At 38.8% G+C, this 14,196-nt stretch overlaps 1 protein-coding gene across 5 annotated transcripts in view; it reads right to left on the bottom strand.

Annotated features, from left to right (window-relative positions):
* Adck5 (aarF domain containing kinase 5) overlaps positions 1 to 14,196 on the bottom strand; it is a 322,035-nt gene that overhangs the window by 55,009 nt on the left and 252,830 nt on the right. For 3 of the 5 annotated variants that reach the window (XR_016547387.1, XM_090381279.1, XM_090381280.1), the window contains one exon: positions 5,305 to 5,482. The exons of the other annotated variants lie outside the window; for them this stretch is intronic. Coding sequence is in view for 2 of the 3 variants with exons in the window: in XM_090381279.1 (XP_090237405.1) it covers positions 5,305 to 5,482 (178 nt within the window). In the remaining variant the exon portion in view is untranslated. The remainder of the gene's footprint in view (positions 1 to 5,304; positions 5,483 to 14,196) is intronic. 5 annotated transcript variants of the gene reach the window in all.

Raw genomic sequence — 14,196 nt, 5'->3', positions numbered from 1 at the left:
GCAGTAACATTTAAGACAGAGCATGGGTTTGTTAAAGGGAGGTCTTGTCTGACCAATTTTATTGGATACTATGATGTGGTCACAAAGCAACTGAATATCAAAAATAATTTTGATATCATATATTTGGATTTCAGGAAAGCTTTTGATACTGTTGCACATGGAAGATTGCTGTACAAATTGGAGAGGTATGGCATTAAGGGTAAGTTGCTGTTTGTTTGTTATTTGGTTTTTAGGAGCATTAGCAACTAAGGCCATATTGCTCCGGGATATGCGGTGGTCATTCCCTGACCTTTCCGCATCCTCCGTATTTGGTGGTGACGGGCTCTAACCCCGGTCTAATCAAGAAGCGTGTGCTACGCACTGCTGCTCCTTCCCACCTGGCTACAGAGGCTGTTGTTGTTGTTGTTGTTGTTGTTGTTATTTGGTTTTTAGGAGCATTAGCAACTAAGGCCATATTGCTCCGGGATATGCGGTGGTCATTCCCTGAATGACCTTTCCGCATCCTCCGTATTTGGTGGTGACGGGCTCGAACCCCGGTCTAATCAAGAAGCGTGTGCTACGCACTGCTGCTCCTTCCCACCTGGCTACGGAGGCGCCTGCTACAGAGGCGCCACTAAGGGTAAGTTGCTACAATGGATAAAGGGATGGCTGAGTGGGAGATGACAGGGAGTGGTAATAAATGGACACTGCTGTTCGTGGACAAATGTTATTAGTGGAGTTCTCCAGGGTTCGGTGCTGGGCCCATTGTTGTTTTGTGTATTTATCGATGATATTGATGAAGGTATATCAGGATTAATGTCCAAATTTGCAGATGATACAGAGGTTGGCAAGGTTGTTAACAACATCAAAGACAGTATGCTGTTCCAATTGGATCTAGATAAGTTGAGCAAATGGGCTGAGAATTGGCAACTGAAGTTTAACATTGACAAATGCAAAGTACTGCATATGGGTATCAATAACCGAAGAGAAATATACCAACTACACTCAGGGAAGTGTAAAGTGAAAAAGGCCTGGGGGTAATTGTAAAGTTTGCTGAGCAGTGCGGATGGGTTGCAAGGGCAGGCCACGGAGTCTTGTCAATGATATATAGGAATGGTTAGGCCACATCTAGAGTACTGTGTACAGGTCTGGAGGCCTCATTTTAGGAAGGATGTAGTTGCTAGAATGAGTACAAAGAAGGGCAACAAGATTGGTGAGGGAAGCAAAGGGGTGCTCTTACCAAGAAAGGCTTAAGTTCTGCAAATGCAGCGCCTGGAGCGTAGGCAACTGCGATGTGACCTGATTGAGGTGTTTAAGGCCTTGAATGGGTTGAGCAAGCTGAATGCTGATGGGGATCCTTCCTCCTGCTAAGATTAAGAACCTGAGGGGGCATAGATTCAAATTGAGGAAAGACAGTTGTAGAATGGATGTGCGGAAGTTTGCTTTTAGCCAGCGGGTGGTTGATTGGTGGAACAGACTTCCATCTTTTGTTGTGGAAGTTGATAGCCCAAATAAATTTATGGCCAAGCAGGACAGGCATATGGAATGAATGGAGAGGTGAAATGGGAGGGTTTTTTTTTTTTTTGGCTGATGCTGCATAAGCTTTCTTTCTTGCATTGTATGCCACTGCTAATGCTAATTTTGCCAAGCCCATTCAATAGCTATGTTTCATGTATTAGTAATTTGTAACTAATTTTAATTTTATTATAATTTGATCTGAGTCAACTAAGGGATGGAATTGGAGGAAGGTAGGTAGAGGAGTGTGCACACTGGAGAAATTGTGCAGAAACTTGCTTAGTAGTAGCATGGTCTGGTATTTGATGTAGTAGTGGAACCATATTTCATGGTGGTATTGTTGATATAACATGAATTACAACCTGGTTGGTACCAAATTAATTAAACTCTACTGCTGTCTTGAATGCTGTACCTGGGGGGGGGGGGGGGAGAGTGAACCTAGTTCATTGTATGAAAAAAAAATTAGAATGATATCGCTACCAGAAAAAAATATGTTTTGAGATGAGAGGATAATTGGCTAAGGTATGGCAAAATAACTTTAATATTTTGCACAATTTTTGTTGTTGTTATTTGGTTTTTAGAATTAGCAACTAAGGCCATATTGCTCCGGAAATATGCGATGGTCATTCCATGACCTTTCTGCATCCTCCGCATTTGGTGGTGACGGGCCTGAACCCCGGTCTAATCAAGAAGCGTGTGCTACGAATTGCTGCTCCTTCCCACCTGGCTACGGAGGCACATATTTTGCACATGAGACTGCTTCAGTAAAGAGGGAGGGTTCAATCTGTCTTTGATTTATGATATGGTGTGATGAATAAATAATGATCTATATTTCATCTTTATTGGTTAAACACTGTAATTCTGCTTTTAAATTTTTCTCACTAAACCAACACTTATAGCACTGTGGGCACGTGTATATAATATAGAATTTTTGAAATTGTAAGCATGATGCAAATAGTTGTGAAGAATTTCCGTGTTATTTAATTTTCAGTAGATGTGAGTTTTAAGTTAATTATGTTTAACAATACAGCCCCCGCTCCCCCAAAGACCAAGCATTCAAAGAACTTATCTTGGAAGCTGCTAGGCTTTACATACCAACTAAGAAATATTGTTCAAGGGTTAGGCCTAAATGGATGTCAGATGAACTAATGAGACACATTGAAGAGAAGAAAAATGCATGGGATACACATAAATTAACCCGTGACATAGAAGCCTATGTTAGATATAAGCTGGTCTGTAACCAAGTCACAAAGGAGGTTAGGCAGGCAAAGGAAGATTATGAGAAATCTTTGGCAAAGGATGCAAAGAAAAACAGCAAAGAGTTCTTTACTAATGTAAACTCTAGAAGGAAGGGGATGAATCAGATTGGTCCACTTGGTATCGATGGTTCAACTGTTGATGATCCTGCTCAGGTAGCTAACAAACTGAATGAATATTTTGCATCTACATTCACACATGAGAAGTTATTCAGCAAGGGAAATGCCAGAGGTGTATTCAACTCAGGCAGTAAGCTAGATAATCTTGTAATAACTGAGAGTAAAATGGAGGAGAAATTATTGAAGATAAACACAAGAAAGGCACCTGGGATGCATGGGATCTATCCAGTTATATTAAAGGAGGCAGCAAAGGAAGTAAGCAAACCCTTAGCCATAATTATGAGAGCTTCCTTGGACTCAGGGGAGGTACCCATAGATGGGAGATGTGCAAATGTGACCCCAATTCACAAAGGAGGATCAAAGGCTAACACAAGTAATTATAGACCTGTGAGTTTAACTTCTGTTCCAGGAAAATTAATGGAGGCACTGGTTAAAAAAGCACTGCAGGATCATCTAGACAAGACCAATTATAACTCAAACACGGCATGGGTTTGTTAAGGAGAAGTCTTGCCTGACCAATTTGATTGGATACTATGATGCAGGGAATAACTTTGATATTATATACTTGGATCTTAGAAAGGCTTTTGATACTGTTGCACATAGAAGACTGCTTCACAAATTGGAGCAGTGTGGCATTGAAGGCAAATTGCTGCTATGGATGAAGGGGTGGTTGAGGGGGAGAACTCAGAGAGTGGTAATCAATGGACACTGCTCATCGTGGACTAATGTTATTAGTGGAGTCCCTCAGGGTTCAGTGTTGGGTCCATTATTGTTTTCTGTATTTATAAATGATACTGATGATGGTATATCAAGCTTAATGTCCAATTTTGCAGATGATACAAAGGTTGGCTGGGTTGTTAAGGATACTAATGACGCTATGCTGCTGCAACAGGATTTAGTAAGGTTGAGCAGATGGGCTGAGAGGTGGCAAATGAAGTTTAACATTGACAAATATAAAGTACTACATATGGGAAACAGTAACCCCAGAGCAACATATCAACTCTGTGGTACTACACTGACAGTGGTAGAGAATGAAAAGGACCTGGGGGTAATTGTGCAGGCAGATATGAAGTTCTCTGAGCAGTGCAGACGGGCGGCAAGAGTAGCTCATGGTGTCTTGTCAATGATATACAGGAATTTTTCTAGCAGGGATAAGGAGGTGATTATTCTCTTGTATAAGGCAATGGTCAGCAGGACAGGTCATTTCCTTGAGTACTGTATACAGGTCTGGAGGACTCATTTCAAGAAGGATGTAGAGCTGCTGGAATGAGTACAGAGAAGGGCAACAGGATTAGTAAATGGAACAAAGGGGTGCTCTTACGAAGAAAGGCTTAAGATATGCAAATTACAGTGTCTGGAGACTAGGCACCAGCGAGGTGATCTGATAGAGGTGTATAAAGCCTTGAATGGTTTGAGCATGCTCAATGCTGATGGGATTTTTCCTCTTGCTCAGAATAATCACCTGAGAGTGCATAAATTCAAATTGAGGAAAGACAGATGTAGGATAGATGTGCAGAAATTTGCCTTTAGCCAGTGGGTAGTTGGTTGGTGGAACAGACTTCCATCCCTTGTTGTGGAAGTTGATAGCCTAAATAAATTAAAGGCTCAGCTGGACAGGTATTTCGAATGAACGGAGGGGTGAAGTGGCAATTTTATTTTTTTTGGCTGATGCTGCATAAGTTTGCTTTCTTGCATCATATGCCTCTACTAATGCTAATGCTGGCATAGAAAATATTCATCCAATAAATCCACAAAAGTCTTGCCACGCTGTGTGTGACCAACCCATACAAGTCCAGTCAATGTTTGGAAGAGTTAAAGTCCCTAATTATAAGACATTCTGATTTACTGGTCCACTGTATTTATCTATACAGATGTTTGTTATACCAACCACAATCATTTGGCCTATAGCACACTCTTACTCTCATTTCTGTTTTTACAGTGCTTATTTTAGACCAAACTGAACCAACATGGCACTGTCTTACATAAGATCAGAGCCCCCTCCTTTCCTCTCTACCATTTCTGTACACTTTGTACTCCTCTCCATATTCAAATTCTGCATTCCTTATATCTGATTTACACTGTGACTCTGGTATCCCCACAATGCCTATATTTGATGAATTGATTGGTATTTCATTTTTTCAGTTGGACTAGCCTCAATCTAATCAGAAGGTTTATTAAAAATGGTGGCATAGCTATGAACCTTACATTTACTAGAATTTACTATGAATTTTACAGTAACTAGATGCTATTACAATTTATTACTACTGAAACCATAGTTGAATAACCTGAAATTCACATAAATTTCTCAAAATGCATAATTTCTTCAGTTGTTTTTTAAATATAATTGTTTAATATACAAACAGTTATTTCATTGTTGATGAACATCTAATGATGCATTTTCACATGAAAACACACACACACACACAGCTATTACCTGATAACCAGCAAAAGTGATGGTGGTAGTTCTTGCAGAGCAGCTGTAATTTTGTGAAAGTGGTTACTGGCTTGTTGTTTCATGTATGCAACATCTGATGCAGTCAAGCGATTAGAAAGATGCATTGTCTTGCGTTTAAGAGGACGCTGCATTAACATTTCACATAATAAAAAATAATCTGCAATTTAAAAAAAATTATTTTAATGTTAACTAATTAACAAAAAAAAATTATTTAGTTAAGACTGTGCTCAAACTTGATCTTTCATATTTCTGATTGACACATGTTTGGTTGCAAACCTCTCACTGCTCCAAACCATTCTGCTTGATAGAGAGCAGATCAAACAAACCAATACCTATTAAGTCTACCATGAGACTAGAAATCATACCTAATGTTCTATAAAAAAAGCTGCTGGATTTTTTTTTTAATCTCGGGAACTTTAGTAATAACTGTATATAGAAATATAGGAGACAAGTAAATCAGTATGCCTTATAATGGAAGATTTTAACTTTCCAGATACTGACTGGAACTTTTGGGTTGGTTACTCACAGACTAGCAAGACTTTTGGAGATTTACTGGATGACTGTTTTCTACAGCAGAAAGTTCAAGAGGCAAACAGAGGGAGTAATACTATTGATTTGATTATCAGCAGTGATTATTCATGCATCAAGAATCTGCAGATAAAGGAAACACTAGGTGGCAGTGATCCCAGTATATTGATGTGAGATTTAATTAAAGGTGTAACTACCATCAGGGGTAAAGGAAAGGATTTTTGCTTTTGTACAGATGACTACAGTGGTCTGACAATTTTTAGATATTATATAGTGGGACTAATTGATGACGTCGCTAACAGCAAATTCTAAATGGGAAGCATTCAAGGAGCTAATCATGGAAACTACTAGTCTTTTCATAACACTAAATACTGTTGAAGGTTTAGGCCTAAATGGATGTAATATGAAGGATGAAGTACTGCAGTGCAGAAAGCAAGGGGAAACTACTGCACTATGCTTCCCAAGAATAATCACCATGGCTAGTACAATGAGAGAGATGGCCCCCGAGACCTCAGTGTCCTTCAAATGGGACAGGGGTGCTAAGAATTTCCGGGTGGCAAAAACTTTCGTTACGAAAAATAGGAACATGGAACGTTAGAACCTTATATGAAGCTGGGAAACTGACAAATGTGGTTAGGGAAATGAAATGTTGTGAAGTAGAAGAAATGTGAAAAGTGAAATATAAATTGCTTAAAGTAATAATAAAGGGGGAAAGAGAGGAGAGGGGAGGAGGAAACTTTCTTGGCTGAAACACATCTGCAACTAGACTGGGCGCCTCCATAGCCAGGTGGGCAGGAGCAGCAGTGCGTAGCACGCACTTCTTGATTAGACTGGGGTTCGAGCCCATGACCACCAAATATGGAGGATGCAGAAAGGTCAAGGAATGACCACCGCATATCCCCGGAGCAATATTGCCTTAGTTGCTAATGCTCCTAAAAATCAACAACAGCAACAGACTGGCAGATCAACCGAGGATCTTATTCATCTCACCCAAGACAGAGAGAAGTACAGCGTGGTGATCGCCAACCACCAATAGGAGACATCATCAAAAGAAAATATTAGGCTTAATATCCAACTTTTGTAGATGATACAAAGGTTGGCAGGTTTGTTAATGACAGTATGCTACTGCAACTGGATCTAGAAAAGTAGGCATATGGGCTGAGAAGTGGCAACTGAAGTTTAAGTTTAACACTGCCAAATGCAAAGTACTGTATATATAGGTAGAAATAACCCCAGAGTAACATCCCAACTGTTGTGGTACTAAACTCAGGGTGGTGGAGAATGAAAAAGACCTGGGAGTAATTGTGAAGTCAGATATGAAGTTCTCTGAGCAGGGCAGGGCAGAGAGGCAGCCAGGACAGCTCATGGGGTTTTGTCAATAATATACAGGAATTTTGCTAGTAGGGATAAAGAGATAATTATCCCTTTGTATAAAGCAATGGTTAGGCCATACTTTAAGTAACGCATACAGGTCTGGAGACCTCAGTTTAGGAAGGATGTAGATCTGCTGGAAAAAGTACAGAGAAGGGCAATGAGATTGGTAACAGGAGAGACTGTTTTTACAGGGATGGAATACACTTGAACATAAAGGGTGGAAGAATACAGTCACTCCCCGACTTACAGAATACTCGACTTCTGTAAATTCGACTTTATGTAAGTTTTTTCTGGCCGGAGTAAACTTAAAAAAATCATGGAAATGCATTTTGCATCCCATAGGAATAAATAGAGGTTTTGTGAAAACATTTGTTTTTTTGGCAATTCGTTCCAAGGCCTTGGAAGTCGAAATTTTCACTATATAACTAAGCTTTAAAAGGTAATTTTTATAATGGACTGCTACCCTTTCATCATTATCATATGTTCCGTTATAAGAATCAATTTTGAATGCTTTGTTGATATTTTCCTAAAGAACATTTTTGGAGGTCACAACCGTAAAACAATAAAAACCATTTTCACTTTCCAGCTTATTGGGCTTTTCTGTTAGCACAATCTATTTTAAACGGGTAGTAAACTCGATCTTATTGCATTTGCGATAATCCTGATAAATGGAATTCTGCGGGCTTTTACGTTATTATGGTGAAATGTGTTTTCACTTCACTGAAATCTTCAATCATATAAGAAACAAATATATTTTCAGAATCTTCGTTCCTATTTACTTATTACAATGGTGAAGAGAAAGCGCAAGTGGTGGCAGTGCTAGAAAACAAAACAAAATTGATTTAGAAATGAAGATGATTAAGAAGCAGGACAAAGTTTGTCATCTATTGCATAAGAATTAGGTCTCACTGCTTCAACAGTGAATGCTATTCCAACGGACAGTGTGTGTATAAAAGAACATGTTAAAGGATAAAAACATTTAAGATAAACGGTGACCACAAAACAGCGTTTAGATGCTATATCAAAGATGGAAAAGATATTAATAATATGAATAGAAAATTAGATTCAGAAGCGAGTGTCTCTGAGTCCAATGACCATTCAAGCAAAAGCAAGAAGTACTTATGAAGATATTAAGGATAAGTATGGCAAACTCCAAATCAAGTTTGTGGTAAGCAATGGGTGGTTTAATAGGTTCAAGTATTGCACTGTTTTCCACAACGTTAAAGTATAGGTGAAGGTGAAGTCGCCAGTGTTGAATCTGCAGCTGCACAGAAATTTTGTAATGTGTTGGGAAAAACCTCTTCTAAATTTCCACAGCCCTCAACCTCTGCAGTGGTGTACTTATCAGCTGGAGACGTTGATTCTGGCAATGACGCTCGAAAGGTAAAACTTGATGATGTTGTGCCTGTCCTCTCCCTTTTTTTGTAATTTTATAATTTTTAAATTTTTGTAATTGCACACTTTTGTAATTTTTCCTACGCACAAGATAAAAAAAAAAATTGAATAAATAATTCTATTTACATGTTTGTCGAACATTTCTTTTTTGTTCAATCAAACTCAGTGAGCATAGTTGCGAGGGCTGCATAAGCCTTTAGGGAAATTCAGACTTACGTAAAACTCGACTTGCGCAGAGTGCCTGTATTTGTTGATGCTATCGAGGCAGTGATAGGCAGGTCAGAAAAATGATAGCTTCAGGGGATACACAGACTTATAGCTTAACTAGAGCCGTAGTTTGTGGTGAAAGTGATTCTTGCACTGCTACTATTGATATCTTTGGGACTTCAGACCCTACTGTGGGCTATCATGGAAAAAATAAATCCATGGGCTGCGTTAGGGTAACTAAGATTAAGAATGTATGCATGACTTGCATGTACACTAACACTGGTAGCATTGTCAATAAATTTGGTGAATTTGAAGCATTGATTAAGTTATCAAATGCAGACACTAGGAACAGCAGACACATGGTGTCACTCACACATAAGTGATGTTGAATTTGAATATGAGGAGTACAATGTATAAAGGAAGGAGAGATAGGACAGGAGAAGTGGAGAGTTTATGCTTTTAGTTAAGAAGCATATTAAATCTAAGGCAGTGCATCAAATTAACATGGGTGACAAGTGATATGTTGAGTCAGTTTGGTGTGATATAAGCAGTGGAAAAACCAAATTGAGAGTAGGAGTGTATTATAGGCCTAATGACTGTGGTGAGCATGCCAAACAGCTATACAGAGAAATAGTGGAGGCCAGCAAAACAGAATGTCTCATAATTTAACTTTCCAGACTGCAATTTGTGGGTGGGTCACTCACACACTAGCAAAACTTTTATGGATTTCTTGGATGACTGTTTTCTACAGCAGCAGGTTAGACAATCAACAAGAGGAAGCAATACTATTGATCTGCCTTTCAACAGTAATTCTTCAGGTAAAAAACCCACTGGGTGGTTTTTTACCTGAAGATCACAGTGTACTAATGTGGAATTTAATTAAAGACGCAACAACTATCAGGGGTAAAAGGAAAGGCTTCTGCTTTTATAAAGGTGACTACGGGGTCTCAGACATTCTTCAGTTTTTAAATACTGTGAAGCGGACCAACTGATGATATTACCAAAAGAAAATTCTAAATGGAAAGTATTCAGTAAAGTACTCAAAACAGTTACTAAGCTTTTCATACCAATAAGAAATACTTTACAAGGTTTAGACCTAAATGTACATCAGATGAACTATTGAGACACGTGGCAGAGAAGAAAAGTGCATAAGATGAATACAAAATAGCAGGTGATACAGAAGCCTATGGTAGATATAAATTAGTCTGTAATCAAGTCACAAGGAAGGTTAGGTAAGATTATGAGAAATCTGTGGTAAAGAATGCAATGAAAAACAACAAAGACTTCTATGCTTATATAAATACTAGAAGGAAGGGACTGCCAGAAGTTTATAAAACCCAAAAAGGAGCAAACGGATGGAATGAATCCAATTATATTAAGAAAGGCAGCAAAGAAGGTAAGCAAACCTCTAGCCATAATTATGAAAGCATCTTTGGATTCAGGGGAGGTCCCTGAATAAAGTTTGATCAAGAGGCGACATGAGTAACTACTGATCTGTTAGCTTAACATCTGTTCCAAGGAAAATAATGGAATCACTGGTGAAAGAAGTAATGCAGGACCACGTGGTATGCAATTATACTGCAATTTCACCATGGATTTGTTAAGGGACAGTCTTGTCTAACCAATCTGATAGGTTACTATGATGCAATGACCAAAGAAATGGATGCAAAAAATAACTTTGACATCATATACTTGAATTTCTGAAGGCTTATGATGCTGTTGCACATAAAAGACTGCTCTACAAACTGGAACAATGTGGCATTAAGGGACGGTCACTGCTAAGAATAAAGGAATGATTAAGTTGAAAAAGACAAGCTGTTATCAATGGGCACTGCTCTTCATGGACTAATGTTATTAGTGGAGTTCTCCAGGATTCAGTGCTGGGCCCATTGTTTTTTTTTCACTATTTATTAATGATATTGATGAAGGTATATCAGGCTTAATGTCTCAATTTGCAGATGATAAAAAGGTCGGAAGGGTAGTTAACGACAGTAATCAGGGTAAGCTACTGCAACAATATCGAGGAAAATTGGATTGATGGGCTGAGAAATTAACCCCACTTGCTCACATCTGGTGAGTATGGGCTTGGCACACCCAGGGTCCTGGATATCATCATTCTTCTCTTTCTTGGTGATTCCCTTCTACTTTTGACTCTCTCTATCTCTCTCTCTCTCAGGGTAACTTGGGAATTTTTTTTTTTGGCTGGTACAGCATAAGCCTCAGGATTCCTTGCACCATGTAGCTAATAATAATAATGGCAGTTTAAGTGTAACATGACAAATGCAAGGCACTGCATATGGGTAGCAGTATTCCTGGGTTAACTTATCAACTGTGTAGTACTAAACTCAGCATAGTGCAAAAGGAAAAAGACCTGGGGTAATTGTGCAGTCAGACATGAAATTCCCCGAGCAGTGCAGACATGCTGCCAGGACAAGGAGATGATTATCCCTTTGCATAAGGCTGATGGGATTCTTCCTCTTGCCTGCATCTTGAGTACTGTATACAAGTCTGGAAGCCTCACTTTAGAAAGAATGGAGATCTGCTGGAGTGAGTACGGAGAAGGGCAACCAGACTGGTAAAGGGAACAAAAGGGTGTGCTTACCTAGAAAGGCTTCAGTTCAGCAAGTTTCAGCGTGTCAAGATCTGCTTGAGGTGCTTAAATCCTTGAATGGATTGAATAAGCTGAATGTTAACGGCATTCTTCCACTTGCTGAGACTACACACGAGGGGGGTACAAATTCAAGTTCAAGGAAGGATAGTTGCAGAATAGATATTTTTCAGCGAGTGGAATGAATGGATTGAATAAATTCAAGGAAGAACTAGAAAAATTCTTGGATGGTATGGATGGATTGGTGAGGGGAACAAAGGAGTGTGGTTCCCTTTCCAAGAAAGGCTTCTGTTCTGCAAATTGCAGAATCTGGAGACTAGGCACCTGTGAGGTAATCTGATTGAGGTGTTTAAGGCTTTGAATGGTTTGGGTAAGCTCAAGACTGATGGGATTCTTCCTCTTGTTCAGTTTATGCACAAGAAGCATAAATACAAATTGAGGAAAGATAGTTGCAGAATAGATGTGCAGAAATATGCCTTTAGCTGAGTTGTTGATTGCCAGAACAAACTTCCATCTGTCGTTGTGTAAGTTGATAGCTTAAATAAATGCAAGGAAGAACTAGACAAATTTTGGAGGGAATGGATTCATTCATTGTTCATTTATTGATTGGTGCACCCCAGGGTTTCTCCCATTAGCTGCTGTAAAACAATCAACAATTTCTAACAGGTAAACACTCATAAAATAAAAGATCATCTTAAGCAAACAACTTAACTAGCCAGTAGAATGGCTAAAATATATTTAAATACATCTTCAGGTCAAACAGAAGGTAGAGCAAGAAGTTAAAAATAGAGTTTATTACGCAAATCTCAATAACAAATTTATCACAACAATCTACGTGATTAGACATCAGAACATCAAAGCTAATAAAACATAACTGTCAAATACATTATTAAAGCATATACAGCACAATTATTTAGTTTAAATATGCATATACCACACTCAAATCTTACACAAAAGGCATAAGGCCACAGTAATAATAACAGTGACATTACCAGCAGAATAAGTTACTAAAGCAAAGAATGATTGACCTTAGATTAAATGAGAGCAGAGAAAGTACATAAAAATCCAACTAATACCCAGAATTTTAAAATTGAATCTTCACAGTCAACTTTTAACACCCAGAAGCGAAAGTTTGCAAATAAAAGACTCACTTATGTCTTCCAGAATGAAAGTTCATAAGAAAGCAGACAGTAATGATTACACATATTTGACACTTAATCGTCAGGGCATAAGCTAGACCAACTAAACAATATATACACTATACATTAAGTAGTAGTAGTAGTGACACGTAATGCAAGAAAGCAAGTGTATGAGCTTATGAAGCATCAGCCAAAAAAAAAAAAAAAAATTTTCACACAACCATTCCTTCTAAATGTTTGTCCAGTTCCTCCTTAAATTTATTTAACCTATCAACTTCCACAATAGATGGAAGTTTGTTCCAGCAATTAACCACCTGCTGGCTAAAGGCAAATTTCCGCACATCTATTCTACATCTGTCTTTCCTTAATTTAAATTTATGGCCCCTTAGGTTGAACAAGTGGAAGAATCCCATCAGAATTCAGCGTGCTCAACCTATTTGAGGCCATATACACCTCAATCAGATCACCACGCAGGTGCCTAGTCTCCAGCCACTGCAATTTGCAGAACTTAAGCCTCTCTTGGTAAGAGGATCCCTTCATTCCAATCACCAATCTTGTTGCCCTTCTCTGTACATGCTCAAGCAAATCTACATCCTTCCTAAAATGAGGCCTCCAGACCTGTACACAGTACTCAAGGCGTGGCCTGACCATTGCCTTATACAGAGGGACAATCACCTCCTTTTCCCTGCTAGCAAAATTCCTATATATCATTGACAAAACCCCATGACCTGCCCTAGCAGCCTGTCTACATTGCTCAGAAAACTTCATATCTGACTGCACAATTACTCCCAGGTCTTTTTCATTTTCTACCACCTTAAGTGTAGTACCACACAGTTGGTACATTTCTCTGGAGTTCTTCTACCCATATGCAGTACTTTGCATTTATCAAGGTTAAACTTCAGTTGCCACTTCTCAGCCCATCTGCCCAAATTTTCTAGATCCTCTTGCAGTAGCACACTGCCATTACTGTCATTAACAACCCTGCCAACCTTTGCATCATCAGCAAACTTTGACACTAAGATTGATATATTTCATCAATATCATTGATAAATATACAAAACAACAGAGGACCCAACACCGAACCCTGTGGAACTCCACTAATAACATTAGTCCACGAAGAGCAACACCCATTGATTACCATCCTCTGTCTTCTCCTACTCAACAATCCTTTTATACATTGTAGCAATTTACCCTTAATACCATTCTGCTCCAATTTGTACAGTAGTCTTCCATGCGCAACAGTATCAAAAGCTTTCCTGAAATCCAAGTAAATGATATCAAAATTATTTTTTGCATTCCAGTTCCTTTGTAACTACATCATAATAACCAATCAAATTTGTCAGACAAGACTTTCCCTTAACAAACCCCATGCTGTGTCTGAATTATTGCTGCAGTCTTGTCTAGATGAGCATGCATTGCATCTTTAACCAGAGACTCCATTATTTTACCCGGAACAGAACTTAAAAACTAACTGGTCTGTAATTACTCGTGTCACCCTTCGATCCCCCTTTGTGAATTTGGGATACATTTGCACATCTCCAGTCTGTGGAGACCTCCCCTGAATCCAAGAATGCTCTCATAATTATGGATAAGGGTTTGCTTACTTCCTTTACTGGCTCT

This window comes from Mastigoproctus giganteus, chromosome 9 (assembly GCF_048544385.1).
Source record: "Mastigoproctus giganteus isolate SK-2022 chromosome 9, ASM4854438v1, whole genome shotgun sequence".
NCBI classification, from domain to species: domain Eukaryota; kingdom Metazoa; phylum Arthropoda; class Arachnida; order Uropygi; family Thelyphonidae; genus Mastigoproctus; species Mastigoproctus giganteus.
Note: the sequence above shows the minus strand (reverse complement) of the source record. Positions and strands in the feature narration are given on the sequence as shown.